Source organism: Nilaparvata lugens, chromosome 12, assembly GCF_014356525.2.
Source record: "Nilaparvata lugens isolate BPH chromosome 12, ASM1435652v1, whole genome shotgun sequence".
NCBI classification, from domain to species: Eukaryota; Metazoa; Arthropoda; class Insecta; order Hemiptera; family Delphacidae; genus Nilaparvata; species Nilaparvata lugens.
Genome location: NC_052515.1, coordinates 21738459 through 21749302, shown reverse-complemented (window position 1 = coordinate 21749302; position 10844 = coordinate 21738459). Strand labels below are relative to the sequence as shown.

The 10844-nt window shown below is 34.8% G+C and overlaps 1 protein-coding gene across 1 annotated transcript in view; it reads left to right on the top strand.

The window, feature by feature from the left end:
* The first annotated feature begins 35 nt into the window (after positions 1-35).
* LOC111055086 (zinc finger MYND domain-containing protein 10) overlaps positions 36-10844 on the top strand; it is a 29310-nt gene continuing 18501 nt past the window's right edge. Inside the window, exons 1-4 of the mRNA XM_039439140.1 lie at positions 36-269; positions 903-1011; positions 1712-1825; positions 2133-2272. Of these exons, the coding sequence (XP_039295074.1) occupies positions 184-269; positions 903-1011; positions 1712-1825; positions 2133-2272 (449 nt within the window). The 5' untranslated portion in view covers positions 36-183. The remainder of the gene's footprint in view (positions 270-902; positions 1012-1711; positions 1826-2132; positions 2273-10844) is intronic.

Sequence of the window (10844 nt, the reverse complement as noted above, 5' to 3'; positions counted from 1 at the left end):
CCAGATAAGTAGAATTGCCAAATACTCAACGGGCGGGGATTTTTGAGTTTGCGCAGTTTTGTTAGCATGGTTGATGGCCGGGGGTCCTAACAACGAAATAAACAATTGAAAAGTATTGATATTATTTTCAAAGTATAATATTTTACAATAGTCTAGTGCCTGAGATCTCTTTTTCTTTCAAAGATGGGGCATATTCTACATCCTTCAGAAGTTGACTACTACATAAGTAGCTTTAAAACATCAAAGCTTGAAGAAATTGGCTCACTAGGGTAAGTTATAAAATAACTTTTCAATAATCTATTATCTTGATACGTAATATAATTTAAGAAATTGCTACAACCAATACTATTTTGAGATTCACCATAGTTTTTGCAGTAAAAGTACAGTATTATTGATATCTAACAAATTAATAATTAATAATAGCTTTAAAACATCAAAGCTTGAAGAAATTGGCTCACTAAAGTAAGTTATAAAATAACTTTTCAATAATCTATTATCTTGATTATATATTTAAGATATTGCTACAGCCGATACTATTTTGAGATTCACTATAGTTTTTGCAGTAAAAGTATTATTGATATCTAACAAATTAATAATTAATAATAGATACTTCTGTTACAATGTAACTATTGTTCAGTTGTACATTGATAATAGAATAACAGGAAATTATTTCAATAGTTTTACACTCACAAAATATATTTATTTAAATAAATGCTCGTTCGATAATTTCTAAAAAAATATTGTTAAAATTATAGTAAGCCTATATTCATTATTATTATTTTGTGAGAATGACACTGAACCATTCTAGAATTTCTATTGTGATCTAGAACTCCTATTATGATTTATTATTTTTATTTGGACTTACATCTAAACTCTATTCTCAATTATTTTTCAAATTCTAGATGGTTTGGGAAACACAAAAGACTACTGCAGCTTCAACAGCAAAGCATTCTAGAAGTCAATGAATCAATTGTTGAAAGTGTAAAAGAGCTAACAGCTTTTCATAAAAAAGTAAGTAAAACACTACCGTACACATTATTGTCCATAATTATTTATTACATTACATTGAATGAAAAATACAGTAGTTCTAGAATAATAGCTCGTAGCTTAATTCAGCCGGTCAGGATAACCGACACCAAGGTCTATAAAGATTTTTATTGACCTTGGCCGAGACGACTATAAGGCTACTTGCACACACACACGGCGTTGCACTCTTAAGTCTGCTAGCACAACCTGGTTACGAGTCCGGATCCCGCTGGTAGGCAAGAACGTTTGATCACCTTATCAAATTTGCCTCACACTTTGTATTACCCACGGACAAGCAAAAAGTATATGATTGTGGGCATAATCCGTAATAAAAGAATGTTATTATGAAGGATTCTGAGAATAATTAAATGATGAATGGAAAACGTACAAAGGAAAGTGAATTAGAGACAAAGGTATTCCAGAAAAAAATTTCATGAGACAGAATCAATCACTGCATCCAAGTTTAAAAAAAAATGGTAATAATCATCTCTTCTGTACATGAAGTTGATTCAGTACAAGAAAATTATAACCAAATTAGGCCTATATCCTCTAGAAAAAATAGTGATAAAACACTTTAAAAATAGTAAAATTGTTTTTATAGATTCAATCATTGAGGTTTATTAGAAAAACATCAATAGCAATATTAGAATATTCATTAATTCCTTGATTTGTACATCATTTCCAGATAATCAACCTTGTAGAGGAGACAATTTCAATGTCCATATGGAGAGAGAAAGTATTAAAGGAATTGCTCAAACTTGATATAAAAAAGGAGTGCTCATTCTTTGTCTATGTAATTGTAAGTAAAATTAAATAATTTATCAATATCGTAAATTATTCTCCCTGATATTGCAGGTACTTCTAACTGGATTCAAAAAATAAAATTTATGGATAAATTATATAATTTTTATAACGTATATGACATATGTATATATGACGTATAAGGTATATGACAAATAATTGTAAATTTTCATGTCAATTATTCATATTTCCTTGATTTTGCAGTACTTTTTACTTAATCCGATGAATATAACTTTATGGATGAATGATATTATTATTCATTTTTCTAATTTCTACAAAATTACAGTAATTTGTTTTTGTTGAAGATGTTCCATGAAACCACTGCCCTGGGTCTACTGCAAAACATTCTTTACCATCAAGATGCAGCTGCTGAACTGGGAGACTTTGCATTGGAACTTGTGGACTACTGTGTGGCTAATATAATTCGTCTCACTACAAATGATAGGTAATTTACACCACTCAAAACTGATGAAAAATCAATCTTACAACAATATAATGAATATTTCTATACATCATACACATTTAATTTTCTTCAATGTTGTTTTCCATAACTAACTGCTTACTATTTACTAGACAACCATGAAGAGGGCGGACCTGCCGGAAGATCTCGTTGTCACGGTCATAAGTGAATATATTCATTTACTGGAGAAATTTGACTGCTAGTAGTTCCATTCAATAGCAAAAAAGTATTAATTTTTTATATGAATTATCAAGAATTGAATACTAAAGACTATTTGCTATTATTTTGTTTCACATGGAAACTATCAAATTTTCTTTTAATTCTTGTACATGATATACCAAGTTTATAAATAGAGTATTATTGAGTGATGAGTATAGTTGACAGAAGTAGCCGGCTTTGGCCACAACTTAAGATGAAATGGAAAATACATAATTATTTTATTATTTATCTGTGCTTAGCCTCTCTTGCTACTCTAGTAGAAACAAATTCGGTTATTAATTTAATCATGGATAGTAGCTTCATTTAGCCTATTCATATTCACAAGGAAAACGTATCAAATGTATAAATAAAATAAAATAATAAATGTCACAAATAGAATAAAATAATGTGTATGTCACATCCCTAGATCTTATATTGAATATTATCTAGTTCAAGACAAATACAAATATTGAAGTTGTTAATATAAACGTGTTAGATTATCCAATGTATATGTCTAGGTCAACTAAATTCTATGATGAATAATAAAACCTACCTAGACCTTTAATATCGAATAAAACAGAATTATTATTCACAGAATAAAACAGCTGTGCTAATTGACCGAGCGAAGTGAGGTCTAAGATTCAAGTCGACGGTTTGGCATTTCTCTTAATCTTCAAATGTTTATATGTTTTTATGTTGCGCATTTACGGCGAAACGCGGTAATAGATTTTCATGGAATTTGACAGGTATGTTCCACTTTAAATTGCGCGTCGACGTATATACAAGGTTTTTGGAAATTTTGCATTTCAAGGATAATATAAAAGGAAAAAGGAACCTCCTTCATACGCCAATATTACCGTAAAAATCTGATTATAGAATTATTCATCATAAATCAGCTGTCCAGTGAACTATAATACTACCCGTCCAAAAACATCGAACATCTTGAAAATTGTATCTTTCCATCAACGTTGTAGACAGTTACAGCCAGACCTGGGGCCTGTTTCATGAAACCCTTGTAATACAGGGCCTGTATTACAGGACTTATAAATTAAAATTTACAATCCTGTAAAATTATGTTTCATAAAAATAATTCTATACTTGTAAAATCACCTGTAATATTCGCCTGTATTACAGTTCCTTTTTCTTGAATTAATGTTTTCATTTGCCAGCGAGCCTAATATAATATTTGAACAAAGTGCTACTTGAAATGTTTTAGTGGAAAATCCACATTATCAAATTTCTGACGATGGACTGGGGCCTGTTTCATAAAACCCTTGTAATACAGGGCCTGTATTCCAGGACTTATAAATTAAAAATTACAATCCTGTAAATCATGTCTCATAAAAATAATTTTACACTTGTAAAATCACCTGTTATATTCGCCTGTATTACAGTTCCTTTATTTCGAATTAATGTTTTCATTGGCTAGAGAGCCTAATATAATATTTGAACAAAGTGCTACTTAAGATGTTCTGGTGGAAAATCCACATTATCAAATTTCTGACGATGGACAGATTGCATTCATGCTGGAAAATAACTTTGTTAATGATAAATAGTTGATAAATTATAATAACTACTCAACTTACATAACTAATTATAACAATTATGTGAGTAGTAATGTTTCAAAAAATTTAATTATCAAATTAATGTTAATAATTAAATTAACGACATTAATTAGATTTGTTTAATAAAAAACATAAAACATTATGGACGTACATTTTCTGAATATTTCCAATAACGCTTTATTGATGAAAGCTTAATCTAAACCGTTCATTATATTCATAAGTTTCCTGCATCAAATTGTAAGAAATTCTGTCCTTGAAAATTCTTGGCCTACGAATAATAACATCTTTACCAGAACTAGAACTACTACCTTCAATCATTTTTAACACGTTGCCTTTTCAACAAAATGTCGCTTTTCAAGTTTCTACCTACACTTGTAAAAGTTTTAGGATGGTCTAAACAATGATAAAATATTCAAAATCTTACAGGTCCAGTAATACAGGAAGTTTCATTTTATGAAACACAACTATGATAAAGTCCTGTATTATTTACTAGTAATATATGCAAATGTCTTGTAAAATGTTTTACAGGGAAAATTGTTTATGAAACACAAACTTCTTAATTTTACCTGTAATACAAGAACTTTTCCTGTATTACAGGACTTGTAACTTTTGGGCGCAGTTGTAACCGTTCCAGCTTCGAATTGTTTCTCCAAAAATTACATCTTTTCACCACCTTGCCATGGAAGCTGGAAGCCCCTCCACGTGGTGCGCCTGGATATCCAGATCAGGATGGAGACCTAAATCTGGAGAACTAAATCGGTTACAACCCCCTTGTTCCAACTCCCTTCTTCCTCTTCTGTATGCTTTGGACCTCTCAATTTCTAGAATGGCACTAATTTCTATTGACTCAGCTGTGTGCCATTCTTTTTTTTCTTTCTGTCGGCCTCCCTTGGCCAAACTCTTCTTCAGGCGTCAGGTGGCAACCGGCCGTAATATTTTCAAGCCAAAAACTTTCTCCTAGTCCAAATTATGATGATACAACTAAAAAAAAGAGATAGGGCTAGGGTGTCCCCCTCAAGCGACGGAAATGCTAGGGTGTCCCCCATAAGCGACAAAACTGTTAGGGTGTCCCCCCCAAGCGACAAAACTGTTAGGGCGTCCCCCCAAGAGACGATATTAGACGCAGCACTGTTAATGTGCGCTTAGCAACATGGAACATTGGATCTCTAACCGGACGAAGCCAAGAATTGGCAGAAGTATTACATAGATGCAATATTAATATATGCTGCATCCAGGAACTGAAATGGAAGGGGTCCAAATCCAGGGACATTGGAATGGGATACCAGCTTATATACCAGGGTACAACAAACAAACGAAATGGAGTTGGCATTGTCCTAGACAAGCAGCTGAAACAGCGCATTATATTTATGTGGAGAGACTTAGTGATAGAATTATGACCATCAAACTTGCACTGGACAGGCAACCTTGCTTAAATATCATTTCAACGTATGCTCCTCAGACAGGATGCACAAGTGAAGAAAAGGGGTGCTACTGGCAGGAACTGCAAGATATATTCTCCAGGGTATACCTATTTCAGAAAACAAAATCATGGCAGGCGATTTGAACGGCCATGTAGGTAGGCAGGCCCCAGAAGGATGTGTGGTGCATGGTAACTATGGGTATGGTACAGCAAACATGCAGGGGCAGGATATTCGGAGATTGCCGAAATTTTTGACATGCCAATAGTTAACACATGCTTCAAGAAGAAAGATAAACACCTTATGTATGGTGATTGTATGGCTAAGTATGGTGATTTCCTTCGTGTGAATGGGATGAATGGTTTGAGTGTGATACATATGAATATAAGAAGCCACAGTAAGAACTTTGATGATTTTTTGGTATCTTTGAATGGATTAGATTTTAAATTCAATATTATTGTGTTGACTGAAACTTGGATGAATGAGGATGACTGTGTGAACCAGATAGATGGGTATGTTGCATATACTACTTCAAGTCAATTTAGTCAAAATGATGGAATTGTTATTTACGTAGATTCTAGCCTGCCGTCCGCCTGCCAGGAAGTAGATATTGGCGACCTGCGTTGCTTAAACTTGGAATGTGATAAGGATAATCGAAACTACAATCTACTTTGCGTTTATCGTTGCCATGGTACTGACTTGGCCAGTTTTATCGACGGATTGGAGGTTCGTTACTGTCAAAATAATGATAACAATAAAGTCCAAGTGGTTATCGGTGATATGAATTGTGATATTCTCAACGAACAAACAAATACTCTTAGCAGCAGGTATCTTGACGTTCTTTATGAAGCGGGCTTTATCTGTTGTATAGATAAGCCAACTAGGGAAACTTCTATGTCTTCTTCATGCATAGATCACATATTTGTAATACATCCAGATTCCAATTCTTTATTACCAGCAGTGTTGAAAATTGATATTACCGACCATTATGCAGTTGGAATTACTATAAAACATGAATATACTATACAAAATGTTCATGCTCAAAGCCTTTCACGCAATAAAATTAATTACACAAAATTTTCCAGACTAATAGCTGAGCAGTCATGGAATGAAATTACATCATGTCAGGATCCCAATTTTTGAGCTGATAAATTCAATGAGATTATAACAGGATTGCAGCTGAGCTGCTCTTCTTACGGAGGTAGTAGCAACAACAACAATAATAATAATAGAAATAGTAATAATAATGATAATAATAATAATAGAAATAATAGGAATAATTACAATAATAATAATAGATTGAAAAAATTGAAACCGTGGATTACAAACGGGCTTATTAAATCAATTTCTAAAAGAAATAAACTCAGTAGATCAATAAAATGTCAGCCTTTCAATCGCAATCTTATTAATCAATACAACGAATATCGCAGGTTGTTGAGTAAGCTGTTGAAACAAACTAAGAAAGAATACTTCAAGCGAAGAATAATAGAATCTACCAACAACCCTAAAATGTTTTGGAGGACTATTAACGAGATAGCTGCGTCAAGTACCAGGAACGCATCATTCCCTCTACATCATTTAATTAGGTCTAACAATAATAATAATAACAATAATAATACTCAAAATAATAATGATAATCATAACAGTAATACCAGATCAACTCTTGATGTAGCAAATGAGTTTAATTTATGTTTTTCTCAAATGTTGGAGCGAGACTGGCCGCTGAGATAAGAGAGAATGGTGAGGTGGTGGGGGCTCCGATGCAACCTGTCTGCGACTCGCAATTCATTTTGAGGGGGGTATCTGAGCAGGAGGTGAGGCGGTGTGTGCTCGAGCTTCGAGGGCGCTCTGCTCCTGGCTGTGACAATATTCCTGCCCATTTGATTAAAACCTATATTGATTTTATTATTGTTCCATTGTGCCATATCATCAATCGTAGCTTTGCAACTGGTATTTTCCCCGATGCTTTCAAACTGGCAAAAGTTATCCCTTTGTATAAATCGGGGCAGAAGGGAGACGTGAACAATTATCGGCCAATATCTTTATTGAGTGTACTCTCTAAAGTAATAGAAAAATGCTTCAAAAAACAGCTCACTCAATATTTGAAAACTAATAATTTACTTACTGACTGTCAGTTTGGCTTCAGAGATGACTGCAAGTCCGCTAATTGTTTCTATCAATTAAGTGATTACTTGAGGCTGAGAAAAAATAAAAATAAATATATTCTTTTGTTATTCATTGATTTGGTGAAAGCCTTTGATTCAATTGATTGTAGAATTTTATTAGAAAAATTTAAAATTCATGGGTATCTCGGGAATTTCCTACAGTTGGATCAAGAATTATTTGACGGGTCGCAGGCAGGTGGTGAACATCCCTGATCTTTACCGCTCTTCCAATACAACTGGCTCTCTTGATAACGCAATCAGTGACAATAACAGGTCCAGTGACACTGGGGGAGTGAATAGTGATATTCGTGATATTGAGTATGGAGTGGTACAGGGAAGTACCTTGGGCCCGATTTTATTTCTTCTATATATCAACGATATCACCAAATGTAACATTACAGGAAATATGCTCCTATTCGCTGATGATACAGCTGTATATTTTGAAGCTGACAGCTGGGAAGACGTTTACCGGGCGGCCTCCCATGACATCATTAAACTTAAAAAATGGTTCAATACTAATATTTTGAGCATGAACACAAATAAAACAAAAATTCTTCCAATTTTTCTCCACAAAACCAGAGCCCCTCCGGCAAATCTCTGTCTAAAATTACATACGTGCGGCGAAGCGTGGAATGTGAATTATAATTGTCAAATCATTGAGTCAGTAAACGAATTTGAATACCTTGGTATAATAATAGATAATAGTCTGACATGGTCTCCTCATATATTCTACCTCAAGAAAAAACTCCGTGAACTTATGTATGTATTCTCAAAACTACAGGGAATTCTCAAAATTAATGAAATGAGAACAGTTTATCACGCGTATGTGCAATCAATTTTGTCTTACGGAATTATTGCCTGGAGAGGTGCATTTGATACTTTGATTAAAGAACTTGCAATAAGTCAAAAAGCCATAATTAAGGCCGGGTTGGGCCTGGCTAGAACATACTCTTCTAATCGTCTTTTTCTCCTTTTCAATGTTCTCACTATAAAAAAACTTTTTATTAAATCCGCACTTTCCTTTGCTTTCAAAAATAAAATTCATTTCAATAATTCCACTTCTCATCCTTACCCTACAAGAGGCTCTCTACTACATCAGTCAGGGCTTGAACGTAATTCTCGGGTTGCATGTGACAGGAATGTAACATATTTAATACATTTATTAATTCGTAATGCGCCTCCTAGCCTCATCGACCTGGCAACTGCTCCATTCAAGTTTATTGAGAGAGCAATCCAATCGTGGTTAGCCACTTTAAACGATGACGATTTCTCCAGTCTCCTCAGATCGTTGTTCTTATGATAGTGCTCATCCTTGCATTCATAGTACTGTACTATGTGCTATGTGCGTGTTGGTGTGTGTGTTGTGTGAGTGTGCTGTGTTTGTGTGTGTATGTGTGAGTGCTTGTGCCCCTCCTGTGTGTATGTGATGGTATGAGTGCCCTGTTTATTATTGTTTCATTTTTTTCTCTATAAACAATCACATAATTTCAATATGTCTTTTAAACTGTAATTCTTCTTTTAATAATTACTTTCTATTATAAGATGTTTTATTTTGTTATAGTCAGCTAAAAATTAAGAACTCCTTTCTTTCATTTCAATATTTAATTTATAATTCAACCCACGACTCACAAACAAACCTTTCAGGTTCATGTGAGCGTGGTTTCTATTATTTTATTTTTTTAAGTTTGTTATTTTAAGTTTGTGTACATGTGTTTTTTAAATTTGTATGGTGCTGGACGGGTTACCGGAGCCCTGTAAAACCTAGAATGATACGTTTTCCACTGACTTTGCTTTGTGTCATTCTCACTTTATTCTTTCTGTCTGGCCTTCCTTGGCCAATCTCTTCTTTTCTTATTTCTTGGCGTCTGGTGGCAGCCGGCCTTAAATTTCAGCCAATTATTTTCTCCTTGATCATGAATAGTACAACTAATAGAGCGATTACCAGGGCTAGGGCATCCCCCAGAAGCGATGAGACTGCGATTTCCAGAGCTAGGGCATCCCCCGTAAGCGATGAACCTCAGGATGGAGAAAATACTAGGGCGTTCCCCAGAAGCGACGAAAATGTCATTAGAGCACCGCCACAAGCACCTAGAATGCGAATTTCAACATGGAACGTGGGCTCAATGACTGGACGCAGCACCGAATTGGGCAAAGTACTACAACGTAGACGCATTAATATTTGTTGTATTCAAGAGACAAAGTGGAAGGGGTCTAAATCACGGAACATTGGCTGTGGCTACAAACTTATATATCATGGTACTAGAGCACAAAATGGAGTTGGGATTGTTGTGGATAGGGATCTCCAGGAAAGGGTGGTAGAAGTGGAAAGAGTCAGTGAAAGATTGATGTCTATTAAATTTGCTTTGGACAATCAATGCTGCATGAATGTCATAAGTGCTTATGCACCCCAAGCAGGTTGTACAAACGCTGAAAAAGACATTCTGGGAAGAGATAAACGATCTTTTATGTGCCATACCTTCCAATGAAAACACGTATGTCTGTGGGGATCTGAACGGACATGTAGGGCAGACCACAACAGTCTATAACAGGATACATGGAAATTATGGCTATGGAAAGGTTAATACAGAAGGCGAAAAAATTCTTGAGTTTGCATCAGCACACAATCTAGCGTTAATTAATACTTTTTTCACCAAGCAGCAGCAGCACCTTATTACTTACAGAAGTGGAAATGTGGCATCGCAGATTGACTTCATAATGACCAATAGAGAAAAGTTGAAAACATGTAGAGACTGCAAAGTCATACCAGGAGAGCCTCTCACCGCCCAGCATCGAATCCTAGTGGCTGAATTTATCATGTCAAGCCCATTCAAGGCCAAAAAGGTTAGGACTCCAAAGATACGCTGGCAGAAGCTTAATAGTGATGAGGGTAGGGATTTTTCTCTAAAAATGAACCACTACATTCAATCAAAGACACAGTATGAAGAAGTCAATACCATCTGGAGCGAAGCACAAGAGTTCTGTCTTGATACAGCAAGAAAGTGTCTGGGAGTTTCTAAAGGAGCTGTACAGAATGACAAAGATACCAGATGGTGGAATCCAGAGATTGATATTATTCTGAAAGAGAAAAAGCTTCTTTTTAAAAGGTGGCAAGGCAGCAAGACACAAGAAGATAGAGAAAAATTTAAGCTCGAGTATAAACTGGCCAAGAAAGCTGCAAAAAGGGCTGTTGCACAGGCAAAGGCCGCTTCAG